We start from the raw sequence: 22,119 nt of genomic DNA on the forward strand, positions 1-22,119 counted from the left end.
TTTTTATGGTTTTACTTCCATGGAATTAGCTCTAAATTCATGACTAGAATCACCGGTTAACTTTTTTTTAAAAAAAAATTAATTTATTTTAATTTCATTGTTTTTCTATAAAATTATTTTAGTCTAGATGGAATCTTTTTTCTCTTTTACTTTTTTTTTTACTGTCATTTTTTTATTAATTTATTTATTGTTATTGTATATTTTTTTTCATTATTTAAATTATCAATTCAACGAATGTCTTAAATTGTTTTACCCTACCATTGCTTTTTTATGTCAAAATTTTTGTCTAGACAACAAATCCAGTATATTACTACCACGTAACAAAAACTTTTCTGACTGTTTCATATTTTTGCTCTGAGTTTTACATTCTCTAATAAAATTCTAGAGGAGATAAGGGGATACAAAAGTGATGCAATTTCTCATCATTCATTGGACTTCTCGTCCTTTTTTTACACCTCATTCGTTTTCCACTCGAGCAGAAAATAAAGCTGAGGCCTCTGATAAATTTCCTCTTAGCCATCTCTTACATGTTCTAATAACCTGTAGTTTGCACCTCGAGGTTTCTCTTCACCTTCACAAGCATACATTCTGTGGGTAAATTCATTTTAAATTAATGGATGTTTCCCTCATAAGCGTTTTTTCTTCTTCCCGGATTTCTTTTTCTTGAGACCTGCTCGTTGGCCCCTCTTGAACACAGCTAAAATTTCGATGCTGCAACCATTGCTCAAAATCAATTGTAATCCAACGTCATGAAACAAATAAAAACAAACATTTTTAGTGCACATATGATGGCATCGAGTTCACGTGGATACTAAATTCACTGTCATTAGGCAACTCAACAGATTCTTTATGATAACTGCTTATGAGCCTTTGTTTAGATTTTACGACCACAGTAATGACAATTTGGACGAGAAGACACTCTGAAAATACTACAAATTTCATCCAGAGCTCCAATGTTGCTAAATTTCTACCTCGTTAAATGAGGCAAGATTTTGTATCTTTTTCAACAAGTTGAAAGATTAAAGCAACTACTATATATTAGTAGGAGCAAAGACACCAAAGGCAAGTGCTAAAATTTTGTTCAGGAATTCTATGGTGGGAAGAAGGATTTGGACCAAGTCAGGAAATGCTGTGCCAGTTGCATCAAAAACAGTAAGGTGAATCGTACTGCATTTAAGATAATGCACCCAGGCTTATAGACACAGCAGATTTGGGCAGGGAAATACATGAAAATAGAAAGGAGCAGTACCTTTGGGTGCCAGGAAAGAAGTTAAAACCATGAGCCTTTTCCAGACGCCATTTCTTACTAGATAACAATGACTTGCAATCCTGTGAAAATTAAGAAGTAGCTTGAACTTGAGAATGCCTAAGTCAGAGTTTTATCTATTCTCTTCGAACTTAAAGATCATGCAGCCACTATAATTCCATAAGTACCTCTTTGAAGCTTTCCCATCCACAGCTTATATAAATAAGTGTTTGAGGCAGTGATTCTGAGCCCTCAAGAGCTGGCTTGCTTCCAATTTGAACTGAATCTTTCATTGCACGTAACACCCATGGTCTTTTCTCATCTTTGACCTTTGAATAAGAGCTGGAATTGACAAGAACAGAAACTAATAAATTGCAAACATCGAGTCCTGCAATACTGCAGCCAGGATTAAACACCTTTTCTTACAAGTTACATCATTAGGTGGTGCATTCAACTTCATTGACCAAAGGTCTATGAACCTGGTCCTACCTCTCAGGTGCTGATTTAGCCTTGCGCTCCAGTGACGATATAGTCCGTAATACATCAAGAAGAGATGCATCGAGTCCCTTTCTAGGAGGATCTACAACAACTACTTCTGACCCCATGAGCCAAGAAAGAGGTTCCTATTCAGCATATGAACAAAAGCACATAATTAGCTCGAATCATTTGATAATGATATTAGTTTGAAATAATTTGACCGTGACATTGAAGTTAAAAGTCTGAGAGAAGACAGAAGTTGCTTTTTGTCTCTCTAATTCACAAATTGCACACAAGTTGTTCAAAACTACCACTGTTACTAGAGGTAAACTTGTGAAAAGAATGCAACACATATCAGTATCTGATATTCTAAATTGAAGTTTCTCACAAAAGTAACCGTAACCTTAAATCAGAAAAGTTAAATACTAACAACTGAAGTGTCTGCAAGATGCCAACTAATGCTGCTATCTACATAGTTTGGAAGGCGTTCAACTGTCTTCTCAAAAGACAGCTTTGACTCTTTGTTAACCTCAACACATTTAACAGATCTGAAAAGCAATAATCACAACACTGCAATTAAAATCTTATTAATTTTAATTTAAAAATTAACCTAAATTTTTTTGAACCAGCATGGATCTTGCCTGCATTTCCTAGTGGCTGCCAATGATAATCCAATTGCACCAGCTCCTGCATACAAATCAGTGACAGATGCTCCATACGGAACATATTTTTGTAACTTCCGCAGCAGGATATCAAAAGCCTGAAGTGAAATTAGTCAAGGAATATATCAAAGTCAGGCATGCAACACGATAACATAGAACAAGCCAGTTGAGAAGGGGGAAGAGAAGACAGTATGTGTGAAGATGCTTGAATCTACATTTTTTTGCACTAACAATTTTATCTGCTGGATGGACTATATGGAACCCACTCAAAACAGAAAGGAGTTTTCAGATTAGAAGATTGTTCTACCCGAGTGTTAGCTTGTCCAAAACTGGAGGGAGACAAGGACACATCAATTCCTCCTGCATGTTCCCAAAAGCCACTTTCTCCTAAAAGATGCCTCCATCTATTGCCAAAAATAATCTGCATCATCAGCGAGATATTTTAGTCTCACAAGATATTTTAGTCTCACATAATTAAAGGTTTCTTTCTTCTTCTTTTTAAGCAATGGTTTTACATCACTTCTTCAACATGTCACACCATCATTTCTGTGAATTTGCTAACCCCATCATGATATCCATCCTAACCAAAATTTACTGTTTTCTGTCTCCAATCAACACTTTATATCAGAGAATCTTAAAACAAGTAGAAACATTTGTTTATTAAATCAAGAACACGCTGTTTAAATTTTCTTTTTTGAAGACATATTCTTTAGTTTTTGTAAATCATGAAAATACAAACACTAGCCAAACACACACTCATCAGATAAATACTTTGACTCTTCGGATGTTCATCAATTATTCACATTAAACACTTCACATCATGAACACAGAACTTAAGTCATTATTTCCTTTTAGCAACGAAGCAACTCCCTACTCACATTGTTTGTTGATGTCTGAAAGTTAGCCCATACAGAGTGAATAAACCTGACGTCACTCTTTGGTCCCCCATTCCTCCATAAAAACTGCAAAACACAACATGCAATTCAACATTTATACATACATGCATAAGTACAAGAATTGGCAACAAAAAAATTAATCAAGGGGGTGCAAAACTCACATTAGCCAAGGCATTTAATTTTTCAAAATTATGAGAATTCTCATTTCTCGAATTCCAAACTAAGGAGACCTGCACCTTACCTGGAACATACATATAAGCAATTAACTCAAAAATCTCAATTATCTTATAACTTAAAACAGTTTGAAAAAAAATCCAATCCCTAAAACAGAATATCCCAACCATTTTTATATCTCTCTGGGGCAGGAAGAGACGTATTGTAAGTCGTCACGGCCATCTGCAAAGTTCAACAAACAACATCATTTCTCAATTGGAAATCACCTATCATTTTAACTTTTGTTTGTTAATTTCATTAAGAACCTGAACATATCGCAATTCGCCTGTCCCCTCATCTTCATCGTATGGCTCGATATTCAACTTAGTAACACCTAAAACAATCATATCCAAACAATTAAACACCAAATCCAAATCATTTTCAACAAAAATGAAGAAATTAGACCTTGTCTCAGCAGTTCAACGGCCGCATTAATATTCGGATGATGAGCTGCAACAAATTAAAATAACAAATATTAATGAATTAACCTCAAACGGAGTATTTTCTTTTTGCCTATTTAATATAATATATACCTTTACAATGGGGGATGTCTACTACGTTATGAGTGCCTTCTTCATAAAGCCCAATCAGCGGCTTCATCGAGGAACCACGAACGGCCAGTTTTGCCCGACTCCTCCATCCCCACTGTACATGCGAGTCAGAGAATCAAAACCATAATTAGTTTTTTTATTTAAAGAAAAGAAACAGTAATTAATATTCCAAAATTATAATAAAAAGAGGAAAAATACCAGTCTACTGCTATCAAAATCGAAATCTGAAACTCCTACACTCTTAAAAAATTGATCAGCCTCGTCGACGATAATCGGACGGTGGAGATTGAGTTCATGCGTGCAACCAGAGCAGCTTAAAACAAACACAAAATAAATACTTAAATAAATAAATGACTTTACAGTAGGTGTATGTATAAAAGAGATTGAAAATGAATCTATGGGAAGGGTGCGTACGATTGGAAGTGAGGACACTGGAGGGCGCAGGATAGGGAGGGGACGGGGGTTGTGTTGTTGAGGAGGTTAGGGAGTGTTGGTGGTGGCGAGGAGGGAGAGGAACGGAGTGCCGCTGGTGACGCGTGGCAGGTGATGAGAGGACAGTAAGGTAAAGGTAACAGGCGGTTAGGGAGGAGGCACAGAGGCATTTGTGAAATCGACGGTGAGTGAAGTGAAGGTATTCCGGATGGCGGGAATGGATAACGTATTGGAAAATGTTGCTGAAAATATCTGTTTGTTTTAACGGGTTGAACGGGTTGGTGATGGAGCTGACCCGAACCAGGGGCTTTTGAGTAATACATATAAAATTAATTCATAATTGTTTTCTATGTAATATTTCGTTAATCAATATTTATCTATATATTCATAACTACATGTCACAGCTCAGTATCAAAATATTTAATTTAATAAAAAAAATTAAATTTAAAAAATTATCACATGTATTAAGAGAACTTTATTGATAAATATCAAATATATTATCTTACCTGTCAAAAATAAAAATATTTCATGCATAAAAAAAGTATTTACTATTTTTTATATTAGAATTTTTATTCATTTAAAAGTCTTTCATATTTTTCTCACATATCAAAAAGGATGTTTTAAACTAAAATGATGTAAAAGTTATAATGCTAATGTAATTGTATTAAAATTAAATGAAATCTTTATTCAAATTGTACGTATTTGTATTACATATAAATGGTTTTATTCTTACATATTATTTTACTGTTTTTTTATTATCATAACTATTTTTTATTTCTGATTTTTTCTTTGTTTTCAAAAATATACAATAATTGAAAACAAGTATCATGTCATTGTTATTCAGTCAATTCCTATCATTTTCATTAATCTAGCACTTGGGCTCACTTTATTTTATTTTCACTGCAAAAAAATAAAATAAAATAAAAAATCTTAGGAAATGGGATGATCACGATGACGAAGAACCAAATAATATAATAAGAGATTAGATGAGGAAAAAAGAATATTGAGTTAAGATTGAAAAATAAATAGAAAATCAAGATGAATTTAGAAAATTAAAAAAGATCATAATTCAATTAGGAGACAAAATAAATTCTCAATTATTATTTGTCTCTCTTTATTATTTTTCTGTTTTGCTAGGTCCTGATGAGTATAAATAGAATAGCAAATATAAAGATGGGATGGAGAGCACACCCAAACAAACAAAAGAAAAACCAATTTTCCCTTTAACATGAAATTCTTTCCAAAATAGACATTTATTTGCTAGAGAATCCATCCAAACCGTTTCTAAGAAAATACCAAAAAAATTAGGATTTCTTTTTGTCTTTCATAAACCCAACCTCGATTTCATCTAGAATTGTAATTTAGCACTTGAATGATATGTTTTAAGCTTTCTAAATGTCCATACTTTCATATTAACATCTCAAATACTTGATCCTAAAACACATATGCAAAAAAAAAAAAGTTTGGCTGAATTTGCAAAGCTCATGACAAAAATAAAAATGTTGATGCATATGCTTTATTGTGGCCATTTGAAAGATGATCATAGCTAGATCAACTACAGGGAATTTTGAATAACAGACGATGATCTGAAGAATTCCATCATAAGTTGTGAATAGTATATCACAAATTTTTTATGATGATGAAAAATGAGTGATATTGGAACACTCTTATACTACACACGAGAGTTATGAAAAGCAGAGCTAAAATGGATCAAGTAAAAATGAAATTAGTTACTACTACAAAGTGAATTCTCCTATATTATTAAAAGGCATCTCGAGCTCATCACTTTATAAAATAATTAATTTTTCAAAATCATTTCGAGTTGATCACTCTATAAAATAACTAGATTTTCAAAACCCCTTCAAGCTGGTCACTCTATAAACCAATTATGTTTTGATTGTTTTTAGTTGTATCAAGAAGATAATAAAATGGGCAAAAAACAAGCCGAGTTATAAAATTAAAACATCTTTGATAAAATCTTATTGCCATGCAAGTCAAACTAAACTCTGCAATTATATTAGCATTTGGATTTCATTTCAAGGTTGGTGACTTAACAATTTTGACCAATTCATATTTCATTTTAAAGCTGGTCACTTGATAGCATTTCACTTCAAGGTTGATCACTTAATAATTTTGATCCATTTTTATTTCATTTTAAGGTCGATCACCTGAAAGTTTTAACATATTCACATTCAATTGCAAGGTTGGTCACCTAAATTTTTTGACCCATTTGTGTTTCACTTCAATGTTAGTCACCTAACAATTTGGTTCCATTTTTTAATTTTCACTTCCAGGTTAGTCGCCTAATAATTTTGACTCATTCATGTGTTATCCTTACAAACTTACTCTATAAAGACAATGAAAAATGAATTCTCCAACATCTTTGTATTATAAATATTTTAAAAAGAGAACAATTGTCATAACTCATTTTTTACCCTTGATTTTACCTTGTGTTTTCAAAAATATACAAAAATTTAAAAAAATCCTTTCATTGCTATTCAACCAATTCCCATCCTTTTTTTTATTATTTTTTCTTAGCATTTATGCTCACTTTATTTTACTTTTTATTTGAAAAAACAAAACAAAATAAATAAAAAAATAAAAATTTAGAAAATGAAATAGAAAGACTACAATGAATGAGGACACATTAATATAATGAGAGATCAAATGCGGAAGAAATAATTAGAGGATGGAGTTAAGATTGAAGAATAAATAGAAAATCAAGATGGATTTGGAAAATTAAAAAGGATACTAATTTGATTAGTAGACAAAATAAAATCTTGATTTAATAAGGAGACAAAATCCTAATTCAATAAGACAAAATAAAATCTCATCATATATTATTTGTCTCTCTTTATTATTTTGGTGTCTTGCTAGGAGTCCTAGTGAGTATATATAGAAGAGAAAATACAAAGACTGAAAAGAGAGCACATCCAATAAAAAAAATATATTAACCTTAACTCAAAATTCTCCCTAAAAAAATATACCCTAATTGACTAAAGAAAAATGTTAAAAAAAAATACGAAGCCTAAAAAAAAAATAAGGAAACCAGCCGCACCTCCTCTTTAACACTAGGCCCCGACTGTAAAAAATAACACATGAACTCTTATCTTTTGTCCTCTAACTCTTTATAACAAGATATTTGACATGACCAAAAGATTGATGTCTTCTCCCAAGTGCAGGAGTGTTGAAGTAATAAATAACCCGACAAGACCGGGGTCGAACCACATGAAGGTTAACTATATAAATTATAAACAACAACAACAACAAGAAGTTGATGAGAACTTTGAGATGGAAGATTAATGTGAGGATTAAACAATGATAAAAACAATTGTCAAGGTTAGAGGATCCACTAATGGTATTTCAAACAAGTATAATATAAACTCTTATTATTCAACTGGAAACCACACATAAAGGAGGTTCCAATCAGATTATAAATTATTAACATGATTACATTAGTTATCTCATTCGAATAATGCTAATACTTGTAAATGTTGTCAGACAGTCATGATTATAACTTATGTTAACAACAAATCGAGTTCCTTTCATAATACAGGTGTCGGTTATACCATACGGTTTGGGCTATAAAAGTGCCAAGTATTTGTTGTACCAAGAGTTCTACAACATAAATCTAGATTAACCATTTAACAAGCAAAGTATTAAAAATGAACAAGATAACAAATATAAAACATGTTAGTATCAAACATTAAAGTCCATGTGGAGTTTATACTATACTTATTCTTACACCATTAGTGTAACCTTTTCACCTTGACATAATAAACTTAGCTAAATATAATGAAGAAGAGAAACATAAATAAACAAGATAAGAACATAAATAAGATATAAGTTAACTAAGTAAAGGAAATGAAATGAAAAGTATAAACAAGAGATTAATATAAACAAAACTAAAGCATTACAAAAATATAGAGAGAGAGCAAGAACATGATCTTGATCTGAAAACCAAGATGCCTAAATGCATGGCAAATGCCTCATTTTATAGGCTAAAATTTAGAAATATTGATTTGATGACTAATTGTTGAGTGAGTGGCCACATCTTGACTTGGTGACAATCCTTATTTTCTTGTCTGAACAAAACATCATTGATAACGTCTGAATTTGAACAGACTTAAATCATGAAAGTTATAGGACATTGTCTCAGATTTCCAGGAAAAAAAAATTGAGGTCATTTGGACTTCTAAAACTCGAGATATGGGCTGAACACTGAACAATCTCTAGGCTGCATGACAGATTTAGACTTCTCTGTTGTTGCTACAATTTGGACTTGAAAACAACCTTTTTAAATCTTGGACTCCCATGAAAGTTTTAGGCCTATGTCTTAGCTTTCCATCCATATAAAGCAGACCTAAATCCAAGATCTACAGCTCCAAATATGACCCGATGACCGAACAGTGTTCCAGTTTGGACTGAACCAGCATCTCTTTTCTAAGTTTGGCCCTCTCTTTGTCCTTTCAATTTCAGTACTTAAAAACTCATCAATCAATCCTTTCATTTATGTAATAGGCTTGCATTTAAAATGAACATTTACCATAAATTAAAGGTATCTTATGGTATCAGACTTGTTATTATAAAACATGATTTAATTAAGGAGTTATTGATACTTCAAGTACAAAAAAATTATATAAAACCTTGATAAAAATGCACTTTTAAGTACTAATCAATATTCATACCAAACATCCCCGAGTATGGTGTTTCTTCAAAGTAAAGCTTACATTCAAATTCAGCTTTTTTAACTGAGGGATTTGAGGATTAAAGGTCGAATCATTGGGTTTGATAAGAATATAAATTTAGTTTTGGATGATGCTGAAAAAGTCAATATCAAGAAAAAGAGCAGAAAGTCTTTGAGAATGATTCTTTTTAAAGAAGACAACATTACTCTAGTGATGAACACATCAATCATGACCTAGGTGAAAAAGCTTAGCCTAGTTTCTTTTCACCTTCAACAGCTACTACCACCATCGCTTCATATCCATTAAACCATTTTCTTCAAAACCCTATTCCACCACCATTAGTAATTCCATATTAAATATTAAATGGCATCAACATTTACTGTCATGTTCTCAGTTAGAACCTTGGCCGTTCCTAATGGTTGTGCTACAAATACTTTTTCTTCAAACAAATTGTCATCTTTTGCTTCCATTTCTAGAAGTCAATTTGGTAGACCGCATAATGTAATTCTACCAAGATTATGTTCTTTTAAAGTTAATGCAACCAAGGAGCTTCATTTCGAGCCTAATGCCCATACTAAAAAAAGTGAGGATTAGGTTTTGTTGTCAAGCCCAAGTTCTAAATCATTGTCTTAAAATTTAAAAGTTCTACACTTCAATGACCAAGATACACATACCCTTTTAAATAAGATTTTAACATGTATGCACGATAGACACTATATTATTAAAAACAAACACAAAGCAACTTATCTTAGATATGATGATTTAGAGTTATTTTAATCTTTCCTCTAGTATAACTAGCCCCTTACCTATAAAACTTTAAAGATCAATCAAAGTTTCTAATTACCGTAAATTAGGTGGTGACTCTTTATTTTTTAATTTTACCTTTAGCTCGTCAAGATATCTCCTGAGATATTTATAACTAATTTTAATATTTTATAAAATATTTATTGATATACATGCAACACATGTATTAAGAATACTAGTAATAATTAAAATAAAAATGAATTAACTAATCATATAACATGTAAAAAAAATTATTAAGTTAGATAAGTTATGACAGTAGGGATGGGTTTTTGTGTGATTTCCATTGTTGGAGCCCACTATTTGCAACTGTTATTGAGTTTACACTCTATAATGTAATGAAATTCTTTCAATCTCCTTACCTGGCTGTTCTTGGCTATCGTTTCCTCATTTAACACAAAGCTTCGATGGCTTTGATTTCTTATTTGTGATCTTATGTTGTTTTTCTGTAACCTTTAGCTGTTTGTTTGGGAACTTGATTATCGGTTGTTATCTGTTGTGTTTTTTTATTGCTGTTCTTTGGTCTTCCTTTTCTTTTTCTACAGATTTGGTTTAGATCTTGTTTCTTTTCCTAGGACTTTTTTATAGTGTTAGTAGTACCTTCGCTATGCGACTCATTGGAGTTCTTTAGAACTTTTTATTCTAGTGTTTAATCTGTCTTCCACTTTTAACTGTGCTTTTTCCCTCCTTTTGGCCCTTCGTTAGGTGTTCTCTTGCTGCAATCTTTCATTTGCCTACCTTTTTTACTTTCTCGACTGGTTCCTAATTTTTCTGTGCCACTTCAGACTGCTCAGCTATCAAATATCAAAGGCTGATAACAGTACATATTGACTCTTGTAATGAACCACAGAGTAGTGTTCGACACATCAAGAATATAAAAGAAAGGAGAATGGTTCCAGACAGGTTAAAATATGAGATAAATAAGATACCCAACTCTCTGCATTAACCAGCCTTTCATAATATTTAGGGGAGGCGATCTTATCAATCAGCGCAAATCATGTGATTAATATTCATTTTAACATAACTACTTTGTCCAAGATATAACTCATAATGTGAGAAATTCGAGACTAGCCAGTCTCGTAATACATCTTGATATTAGTCCCGACTCGAAAGGAACATTCAATTGTGCCTCATATGTCATACCTCTGCTTGTTTGTCACTCTGTTACTAATCATCAGTGCCAAAGTACCGGTCGCCAAACTCACCCATGCCTGGTATGACACGAAACTCCTCATTCAACGCAACATCAATCTCCGAAGTGACGATTTTCAAGGATGGGAATCTTTTGCAAACACAATGGATACCCTCAGGAGCCTAAATTCCAGAGTGAACATATCAGTAAACTTTGGCAATCTAAGCTAGAACAAGACATTGCAACCACTATAGATATGCCTTCAAGAAAGTTATCAAAGATAGTAACTTACAGAGATTAGGTTTAGGAATATAATGTGGGATTCTGGAACTCCTTTCTGTATGAGAAGTTCTATCGCTTGGTTTGCAGAGTTACCTTCAAGAAAGTTATCGGAGATAGTAATCAATCATCTAGAAGGTAGCTAAGAAAAATTTCCAAGGATAAACAACAAATTCATCTAATCATAATTTGTCAGAACTTTGACATACCACATATGAATGCAAGCAAAGATCCTAATAGTGCTACTACTAAATAACAAAAAATAAAGATTGTTCCTAAATGAATGTGAGAATTTCTTAATCATTTCAGTAGGAAGGGATCCTTCCAAATATTGTTCAGCAGGAAAATGGCCAAATTTGGTGTAGCTATACTAACAGTAAGCAAATGTATGGCTACAGGTTAGTACACAAGGAGCTTGTTATAGTAAAATCTTTCTGTGGACAGGAAATACGATTCCAATGAAGTGAATAATTTCCAACAGGATCTACGTTATTCATTTGAGAAGTCAGAATAATGAGGGGCCAAGAAAAAGCTCATGAAATAGGAAATTGCAGTTAGAAGATAACTACCAAGTGCACCAACTAAAGTAAGAAAAGGGTAAGAATGCTAAAAGAACAGACATACCTGAGACTTTACTACAGAACAGAGAATGGCAAAATTATGGGATCATAATCAGGAGTGGAATGGCACCACTCCAACGTTCAAGTGAATAGAAAAGTATTACCTGTAGCAAGAACAGGATCTAGAAGCAGGACATGCCGTTCTGAAATATCCTTGGGGAGCTTCTCATATATAAGCTGCATAAGTTGGAAACAGCTAATTGAATGTTAAAAGATAACTAAAATGTGAACCTCAAGTACTAGGTGGAATCTCTTATTGGGTAAACAGAATATTTACCTGTTTTCCATTGTCTCCATCACGGTGGATGAGAATTTTTCCGATTTTTATTCCTTTGCAACATGCTCGCAGTGCATTTTCCATGCTTTCTCCACTGTAAATGACAGACAAGAAATACTGGTTAGCAGAAATATTCCTGTATTGAGACAACATGACCCTAGCATCAGGGCCGTGAAGCTGAAGAGTGTGTATCTAGACTAATTACTGCTTCCCACTGCAAGATAACAACTTGTCTGTCAACACATTCCTGGAGCAAGATGCCAAAGCCAGATGACTAGAACTACCAAAGTCAATAACTGATTTAAACCTCACCTTCGGACAATAGAGACCCCACATAATTTCTTGCAAAAGTCAACCCCAGTGTAAACAGATCCTGGAGTGGAAAAAAAGCAGATTTTCAATGTTGTGGAGAAGAATTGTGCCAGTAAATTCATATAATCTTCACATCCGGCTATTCAAACACAGAAAACACACTCTCAACACCTTCAGCCTTAAAAAACTATTCCAAGAATGTCACTATAATCCGGCCTCCCCACTAAAGCACATCACTCACACACCAACAGACCAAAACCAGTATATATGAAGACAGAAAACTGAAAAGGAAAGAGATTAATGACAGTAACAAATGAATTGCAAGAAAAGAAAAGAAAACACACAAGAAAGAAACGTATTATGGAGTATGGACCCACGCTTCTTTAGTTATTCTAGCCCAACACACCTGTTGGCGTCACTACTTGCTTCTCGGTGAATGGCAGATGGCCCAAACCATGTTCCACAACCTTGAAAACTCAGCAGAAACAGTCATTACACTCTATCACAATAACAAAGGTACAAGAGGAATTTTGGAGAAACAGATAAAATTTTACCAGACGGATAAGTCGGTCTGAATAAAATACAAAATCATGCTTCGATATCTCCTTGTCTCGAATCAGTGTATGCATACCTCTTATCTGCCACATGACTCATTAACATAAGCAAATTGAAACAAAGGATGAATCAAAGCTGGACAATATTCAAATTCAACCAAATTGCATATGTAACAGCAGAGGTTAAGGAAGATCTTTATGTACAGTAGTGCTATCCATTGACATCATATTCCTATCCAATGACATCATACTGCAAATAGAACCATTCCCACATTGGTGCTGACAGACAAAAAGACAAGATCTTTTTGGTTTCTTCTTCTTTCTTTCGGTACTTGATTAGATACATGTACAAATGAAAGGAGAAGACAAACTTCAAGTCTTACTCATCTTTCCAAAGGGGTATTCAGATTTTGCTCATTAAACACTTAATCTGTGATTTTTGTTTATATCTTTTCCATACACTCTCTGCTGATGTCTAATACCCAAAACCAAAAGCCATGCTAACATGACATTCTAGTTCACATGGACTTTTGCATAATTCCAACTATTATGCTCCAACTCCAATATCATACGGTGCCTCTTTCTACATTTACCTATATACTTGATTTTTATGGTAAAATTGAATGATTATTATAGTTCACTGAATATGATCAGTTTGTTTTGGAGATATAAACCACAAAATATTACCACTAATACAGTACACACAGCAAGTTTTACTCTCTCTTGCAAATACTGTATATACTACAAAAATTAATTTCACAAAATAAAATTATATCAACACATGGAGCATAATAACAAAAGACATACCTGAAAAGTTGACTGAATAACATGCACATTTGGATATATTTTGCACAGATCATGTTGACCTAACTTTGTGTGGATATGTTGCACAATTAAATCAATGGCAACATGATTGTCGCCCCCCCGTGGGATGATCACATCAGCATACTTCTTTGATGGCAACACAAAATCATCAAAAGCAGGCTTCACAAATTTAGCATACTGCAAAGTCAACAATATGCTTCAGTGTGTGACATGAAAATCAATGTCACAAGGAGTTTAAAGAGATTAAATCTCTGAGAGTTGCACTCTCAAAGTTCTGCAAAATTCAGAGCATGAGAACCTTGAAAATCAAGAGCAATATTGGAATGGACTTTATTCTCGCTTCAATTTGAATGAACTGATTACTAATCCTGGCTTTTGAAGTTATAATTCATGATCCATGTAATTTTAGCGGTACAGCAGAAGAGTTTTCTACCTCCAGCCAATAGACAAACACACATGAATTGATATGGAAGTCCAGATCCACTTTTGTTGATATATGGGCTCAACATGGGGGTTTCTTCCAAAGACATATGCAGCAGCACCAGTTGAGTGCTTGCATTTAAGTTACTAATTGATGGGATAAAACAATTTCCATGATACCATTTGCTGAAATACATTTTGATTAAGACACATCTTAGAAGTCAAAGTCCTACACCAATTTATAAGATGTGCATATCTATATTTTCCAGTCATTTCATTCTTAACAGGCAATATAGTGTAGCAACCAAGAAGAATGAATGAAATGAGTCCTATACTGTGGCATCTAGAGACTTTAATCTGAGTCCTCCTGTTGCATGTTCATGTTAGTTGAAATTAAACCACCAGCAGGCATTAGTCACAGTACATAAAAACTTGTGTTGCAAGTTTGAAACATGTCCTTAAAAACAGGGAAAGGTTCAAGTTCAAGAAAATGGATACTTAACAAATCATTATATCCATTTGAGTGCATGCCACTTTCTTCTATATTAGGTCTTTGCACAATCAGGAAATAGGCTCCTCTAATGCATGCAATCACATACACAGATACATAATAATAATAATAATAATAATAATAATAATAATAATAAATCAATAAATAAATAAAATAAAACAATTGATGCTATGAATAGCAGGAACAATTTGAGTTATGCTTTTATCAACAGATATTCAGCAATGTACTCTAATGCAAATATACTTAGCAATGAAATGCCATAATTTAATATTAGATTAGGAATAAAACATGATTTATGTGAAAAATCACTCTCAAACCATGGCTGACCGTTTTTATATTTCATTAATTGATGAAAAAATATAAGCATAAAGTGCTAACCTGTTCAAGAACAGAGTTTATGTCCCTCCCCCTCTCAACTGTGTCACGCCTTATTCTACGAGCAAGCCTGACATCAGCATCTAGAAGCAATACATCACCAATATTAATAAAGGGAAGAGAGGAAAAGCAAGAAAAATATAGTAGTAACAGATAAACATTTTTAACTGCATCTTTCTTAATTTGACAGTCAAATAACTCTAAGGCAGACTATCATGCAACATGTCCAACTAGACTTCCATGGTTTGATTACAATATTAAGTCACTAAAGGCAGCTTTATTGATTAAAATAACACAAACATATGGCATTCTGACCCCAAACTTGTTTCCATTTTAAGTTGAACTAAAAGCTAAATGTACTAGTAGAACCAATATGCAGATTTCTAATTATTACAGTGCTTATTCTTCTCAAGAGTGCTGCACTTTTAATCATCAAAAGGCAAAAAATTTCCAATTTAGTAATTGGCTATCAGTTTACCAGTTAGCACTTTAATGTGCTTATGTAGGGCATGAACTTTCTGATCATACACAAACACGCACCACACAATCTCCAATACAACTAGGTAAGGACTCAAACCTGTATCAACAAAAATTTTCATGTTCATCAGGTTGCGGACGCGCTGGTCATGGAAAACCAGAATCCCCTCTAGGATAATCACATCAGAAGCATTTACCTGACAAATAATGTTTCAAAAAGAACTAGAAAGAATTCGCATGTGCAAATGACCCCCTCTAGAAGAATAAAGGCAAAGAGATTGAAACATAATCAGGAAAAAGGAGTAAATAGTGGCAAGAACAATTCAAACGCTCAAGTATTAAATTTCAACTTCTTACTTTCCATGACAGACTAGAGCTCTGCCACTGTTTATAGGGTCTTAACATCATTGAATTCAATGTATGGAAAAAATTGCACCAACTGCACTGGGTTGACTTTTAGATATTGTCAAAATTTACAAACTCTCCCAATATTATCACTGCATCATTCACCCTCTTTGTTGGTAATTTCCTACATAGAGTTGTGGCAAGAAGAAAATAATTGTGATACCACATTTCCTTTCAATCAAAGCCAATGGTGACAGCTATACAAAGGCAGCAATCTCCAACTTCTCTAAAAGGAAGAGATTCCAACTTGGGTACTAGGATAAAAATCCCTAAATGATTAGCCTAAAATTTCACCATTTACCATGCCATATCCAAAATGTGTACACTGATCACGAGAAAACAAAGTCACTTCTGCAGAAAATGCAGTAAAGGAAGTACCTGCCTGAAGCTCTCCGAACTTCTGCGATGATTCTTAAAATCATAGATAGGAACTTGATAAGATTGTCCACCTCTCAGCTTTTGAATACAGTCTAAAAGTTGCTCGGTATCAAAAGCATCTACAACAACAACAACGGCATACTTTACTCACACTCCTAAGTCCTAACCACCACAAAAATAATTATTTAACAAAGAGCTAACAAAATTTAATAAATCAGTCAATTTTACCAGGATGATCAAAATTATACTCATGCACTCGCTTCGATTCTTCAGGCGTCAAACCACGATAAAATGAATCCTAACATTCAAAAACAAAAAATCATAAAAATTAAAATAAAATTAAAATGACAATTGAATTTGAGACTTAACAAAATCAAATCCAAAATGATTAAAAAAAAGAGAGAGAAGAAAACCTGATTAACAAGAACAACACGATGATCATGAAGCTGTTGAATGATCATATCACATACTGTAGTCTTGCCCGATGCCGTACCACCAGAAACTCCTACAAATTAATAAAATATCCAAAAATGAAAAATATTAGTATCTGATTAATGGCTCAATAATTAAAAAAATTATGAGTAAGTGAAATTTACCAATGACGAAAGGTTGATTGGGAGCGTTGGAGTCGGACAAGGCTGAAGAGCTGGCGGTGGCGGAGCAGTGAGAGGGAGAAGCAGTGGAGGAAGGAGGAGAAGAGAGAAGACCGTCGAGACGGAGGCCGGAGAAGTGAGGACCTGAGGCCTTCTCCATTACGTAGTCTATGGAATTGGTCTCTTCCGGCATCGTTTTATAGTCTTTACTTTTCTACAGGAATGCCTATAGAGCTTGTTTCGAACAGAAGAAATGTGCTCTTTGTTTGGTGTGCAAGTGCTGTAACTGATTCTTTGTTAGTTTTTTCTTTCAGAAAAAAGAGAAAAATGAGGAGTTGCGTTGCGAGAAGAGGAAGATGCTGTCGCGTAGTGGGCCAGAACATTTTGGGTTCCATATTCCATTTTTTTAAGGAAGAAAGAAAATTTTAATTTCTAATGTCATTACTTATTCATAAAAAAAATAATCAGTTACATGAAATAATATATAATTCTTGTGAAAGTACAAGTAAAATTAGTATAAAATTTGTTATAATCTCATTTGTTATCTCTATTTTTGTATATTTTAAAAAAATTCAAAATTCAAAAAAATATTTTTTTTTCAATAAATTTAGTTAATTTTAATTATTTTATCGTTTTTATTTATTTTTAACAAATCATAAAAAACACAAAAATCTAGAAGATAAAAAAATATATATATTTAGAGTTGAAATTTGACCAATAATTGAGTATCGGATGCAAAAATAAATTTGGAGAGTGCAAGTGCTGTAATTGATTCTTTTTAAGTTTTTTCTTTCAAAAAAAAGAGAAAAATGTGAAGTTGCATCGCGAGAAGATGAATATACTGTTGCGTGGTGGGCTTGAACATTTTTTGGGTTCCATATTCCATTTTTTTAAGCAATAAAGAAATTTTTAATTTTTAATGTCATTACTTATTCATAAACAAAATTCAGTTACATGAAATAATATATAATTCTTGTGAAAGTATAAGTAAAATTAGTATAAAAGTTGTTTAACCTTATTTTTTACCTTTATTTTTGTATATTTAAAAAAATTAAAAAAATATATATTTTTTCAATAAATTTAGTTAATTTTAATCATTTATCAATTTTTATTTATTTTTAATAAATCATAAAAACACAAAAATGTAGAAGATAAAAAAAATACATATTTGGAGTTGAAATTTGACCAATAATTAAGTATTGCATACAAAAATAAAATTTGAGAATTTTTGAGTTATGATTGAGGTTTCAGTTGATGAGAAAATAACTTAATTTAATTTAATTTGGATAAGATTAAAAGAAATTTGAAAGTTCAATGATGAGTTCGACACAAATAGCCAAGTTAAAAATCATTTGAGGGCTTAAATAAAGAAGAAAATCAAAATTGCAAGCTAGATTAGCTAAAATTACATGATTTTAGAAACTAACAATGAATTTGCAACAAATGAATAAATCTAGAGGTTTAAATTGATTCAATTAGAGATGCAATTGAAAAAAAAAACATTTAAAACAAATTCAGTTGAAATTCTAATAATCTAGAATTCAAGGACTAAATTAAAAGTGGCTAAATTAGAAAAACCAATTAAGGAACTGAATTGAAAGAAAATCCAGGATTGAAAACCCTAATTGAATGAAATTAAAAATTTCAAAAGCTAAGGACTGTAATGAAAAGAAGAAAATATTACAAGGGCTAATTAACTTTTTATGTAAATTTGTTTGAGTCATATTATTTTCAGTCAAGTCCAATTAAGTCCAAATGAATTAAATTAATTTGATTTAGCCCATTTATTTCATATTTTAAGTCTAATTATTTTCAATTGATTCAATTTAGTCCAAACTGGTCAAAGTAATTAAACCTCAAATTCCAATAATAAAACCAAATCTTTTCAGCTCCTCAATCCCAATAGTAAAACCAGATTTTCAGCTCCTCAAGGCCTAAATTCTAGCAATCGCAATCAAAATCAAAATCCTAGATTTCCAGCATTCAAATTCCGAAACTTCGGCTCCCTCTTCATTTTAAAAACCAAGAGCATGGAGGAACTGAGGGCAGCCAGGGAGGCCAAAAAAACAAGACTGAGGGAACTATCACAAGCTCTCTCACAAAGAACAACAAAAATGTAAACCTCTTGTAAATGTAGGATTGCAAATAGTAAGACTTTAATGGGTAACAAAAACCCGAGAAGAAAATGAATGGATAAATAATGAAAATAATAATAAGTGTGATATATAATGGAGGGGATGGTCTCTATAAATAAATAAAGAAGTGTTGTTAAGGTTAAAAATAAAAATTTTGAATTTAGCTTAAAATTCATAATGTCAGTGAAACCTGTAACAAATTTTGGTGGGTAAACAAATAAGGAAAATGATGAAATAATCCCAAGAAATTAATGTGGTAATAAATAGTAAGCTATAAGAAAAGATAATACCAAGAAAAAGGGCAAGAGTGATAGTACAAATATCGGTTAAAAAAATGGTAATATTACCGAGAAATGGTAATAAGCATGGTAAAGAAATATAAAATATAAAATAATTATATTTTTTAAAATGATAAAGTGGCCCAGAGATTTTAGAGGAATAATTGATATGATTTATTTAAGGATTAAACAACAAAATTTGTATTTTTGCATAAAATCACCTACTGAACAGGTTTACGATATCGAGCATAACTCTTGATTTAACCGTTGGATCGGGATGCAATTTTATGATCTACCAATTCATGCAAAATTTTATTTTTGATAGATTAACCTAGGTAAATTCTTAGAATCATCTATATCAGTTTATATATTAATCATTTTAAAAGTATATATAGTGAAGTGTGTGAGTTCATTTTAGCACTAAAAAAATATTTAAACTATGTCTTCACTTGCTTCTTATTGGACCCATTGATTGATTTCTTTATGAAATCTTTCATGCTTGTTGATATGATATTTATATAAAACTTGTTTAAAATTTATTCTCAACCAAACATGTTAGTAGTATAATTTTCATATTATTGTTATCATTTTAAATATATAAAAACATAAATGTGTGGCCTACTTATCAACAAATAATTGTGAGAGAGAGTGTTTATTTTTATGGTTCAACTTACTTTTTAAATGCTTTTCAAACTATTATTTATATATAATTAACACACACACACACACACACACACACACACACACACACACACATATATATATATATATATATATATATATATATTAACTATTTAATTTTTTTTATTAAGAAATAATACTAGATAATGAATACCTATTGAATACCCAAATGAATATTTTAATTTTTTACTTTATAAATAATAAATAAATTATAAATATCAAGAAATTCAACCTATTAGTCCCATTGCCATCCCTAGTTTTATTTTTTAAAGTTATCAAAAATTGTTTAATTTAAGCATAGTAGGACCAAACGAAGCTCTGGTAAATTAGGTTTGGAGACTTCATCGGTCAACCATGGACAATGACAAATCTGGCGTAATTTGATTTGAATTTTAAAAAATTTGTATGGGACATTATCATATTTTTTATTTTTTCTATTTATAAAATAAGTTGTCGTTAAGAAATCTTTCAATTATGATGGTTGTTGATACTATATATATATATATATATATATATATATATATATATATATATATATATATGTTTTGTTTTTTATTCCTTTCAAGCTTTCTTAATTTATTCTTGCAAAAGTTTAGTTAAAAAAAAAACCCCTGGCAAAGTTTAGTTAAAATTAATTAGTTTCGATAAAAAAAAAACATTTTTTTTTTCAAACAAACAAGAGGAATTAGATAAGATCATTCTCATTTTATTTACCTTCTAATATAACCAAAAAGGCTAGCAATTTAAGCAAGCAGTAACAGTAACCAATATAATTACCGAAATTGCATTTCCACCTACGAAACTCTTAATGAAAACCCCGCAGATGAATACCAAATTAATCGCTTTATTTTTAAAAGTAAAAATACATTCCTCTCAAAAAAAAAAAAAAAAAGGAACAATTTTCACACCATACATATTTAACCCCACAAAAAATAAGCATACAAAATCATATATATGACAAAGATAGGAACTGTTGAATACTTGAGTCTCTCACATCACATATACATGTTCAAAACATATATAACAAACTGGTAGCCACCAACGCTGTGAGAAGAACAAATGTAGCAAAATAACTGTGCATGGCGGATGCAGAGGAAGCTGCGGGAGATGAAGATGAAGACGGTGATTCTGGGGTAGACGGAGCAGTCCCGGATTCTACCGTAATCTTCACTTTCATGCCTTGGCCACAGTGGCCTAAAGTACCACAGGCGAAGTAACGTGTTCCAGGTTTGTTCAGTTTCACAACATCATTGCCAGTATTCATTGAGTTTAACGCAGTACCAAGGCCACAACTCTTGTAGGCACTCTCGCCACCAAGTTCAACCACGCTGTGCAGCCCTGATGTGTACTTGAAAACTATCCAAAGAAAAATAGTAACCATGTAGTGATGGAATTATACATGTATAGTTTGTTCATAGAAGAAGAGACATACCTAGTTGATCTCCAACCTTGAATTTTTGACCTGAAGCCCATGAGCTGAAGTCTGTAGATTCTTCCCAACCTTGGCTCCCCCCAACAACATGTTGAGCTGCCATTGCTTCTTTGGTGATCAAAGCAACAAAAACCAACACCAGACAAACTCTGTACTCCATTGTTACTCTCTTCAATCTCTTGGGCTTTCTGGAATAACATTCATGTATTGATAGTGCACATATATAGTGGGAGAGACCTACCGAAATCCCAACTGTCCCTACCATTGCTTTTCAATTCCTGATCCCTCCTATGTTACGATAACATTTAATCTGTAATTTTCACTATATGAATACAAGAATTCAAAGCTACAATGTACTGTATTGTCCCTATAGATGCAAGCAAATGAGACTTGGCGACTGGTGCTATACAAAACATCTAGCATAGGCATATGTGTAATTGTGAAACATAACAGGGACAAATTTAATGTT

At 32.3% G+C, this 22,119-nt stretch overlaps 3 protein-coding genes across 5 annotated transcripts; all 3 read right to left on the reverse strand.

Annotated features, from left to right (window-relative positions):
• Positions 1-318: 318 nt before the first annotated feature.
• LOC18095261 (uncharacterized) lies at positions 319-4,736 on the reverse strand. 2 transcript variants are annotated; one of them, XM_006369787.3, is made up of 15 exons: positions 4,460-4,733; positions 4,244-4,358; positions 4,028-4,139; positions 3,900-3,944; positions 3,761-3,828; positions 3,623-3,677; positions 3,443-3,522; positions 3,264-3,347; positions 2,693-2,806; positions 2,365-2,483; positions 2,154-2,271; positions 1,736-1,869; positions 1,435-1,588; positions 1,250-1,329; positions 319-711 (listed from the first exon to the last, which is right to left on the reverse strand). In XM_006369787.3, exons 1-15 carry the CDS (start codon positions 4,645-4,647, stop codon positions 627-629), a joined length of 1,551 nt encoding a protein of 516 aa, XP_006369849.1. In that variant the 5' UTR covers positions 4,648-4,733; the 3' UTR covers positions 319-626. The 2 variants fall into 2 exon arrangements, with proteins under 2 accessions (XP_006369849.1, XP_024460371.1); XM_024604603.2 differs by lacking the exon at positions 319-711 and adding an exon at positions 800-1,167 and having other exon boundaries at positions 4,460-4,736.
• A 6,142-nt stretch (positions 4,737-10,878) lies between these two features.
• On the reverse strand, positions 10,879-17,484 carry LOC7467715 (uridine/cytidine kinase UKL1, chloroplastic). Of its 2 annotated transcripts, none has more exons than XM_024597744.2 (14): positions 17,128-17,484; positions 16,945-17,036; positions 16,760-16,829; positions 16,532-16,650; positions 15,750-15,945; positions 15,275-15,354; positions 13,948-14,142; positions 13,141-13,224; positions 12,993-13,053; positions 12,587-12,647; positions 12,275-12,368; positions 12,102-12,174; positions 11,391-11,473; positions 10,879-11,280 (listed from the first exon to the last, which is right to left on the reverse strand). In XM_024597744.2, the coding sequence occupies exons 1-14, from the start codon at positions 17,315-17,317 to the stop codon at positions 11,134-11,136; spliced, it is 1,545 nt and encodes a 514-aa protein (XP_024453512.1). In that variant the 5' UTR covers positions 17,318-17,484; the 3' UTR covers positions 10,879-11,133. The 2 variants fall into 2 exon arrangements, with proteins under 2 accessions (XP_024453512.1, XP_002298617.1); XM_002298581.4 differs by having other exon boundaries at positions 15,849-15,945; positions 17,128-17,481.
• Positions 17,485-21,042: 3,558 nt separating this feature from the next.
• LOC7467714 (mavicyanin) lies at positions 21,043-22,014 on the reverse strand. The gene is made up of 2 exons (XM_002298580.4): positions 21,651-22,014; positions 21,043-21,574 (listed from the first exon to the last, which is right to left on the reverse strand). Exons 1-2 carry the CDS (start codon positions 21,913-21,915, stop codon positions 21,228-21,230), a joined length of 612 nt encoding a protein of 203 aa, XP_002298616.3. The 5' UTR covers positions 21,916-22,014; the 3' UTR covers positions 21,043-21,227.
• Between the last annotated feature and the right edge of the window lie 105 nt (positions 22,015-22,119).

Source organism: Populus trichocarpa, chromosome 1 (assembly GCF_000002775.5).
Source record: "Populus trichocarpa isolate Nisqually-1 chromosome 1, P.trichocarpa_v4.1, whole genome shotgun sequence".
Classification (NCBI taxonomy): Eukaryota; Viridiplantae; Streptophyta; class Magnoliopsida; order Malpighiales; family Salicaceae; genus Populus; species Populus trichocarpa.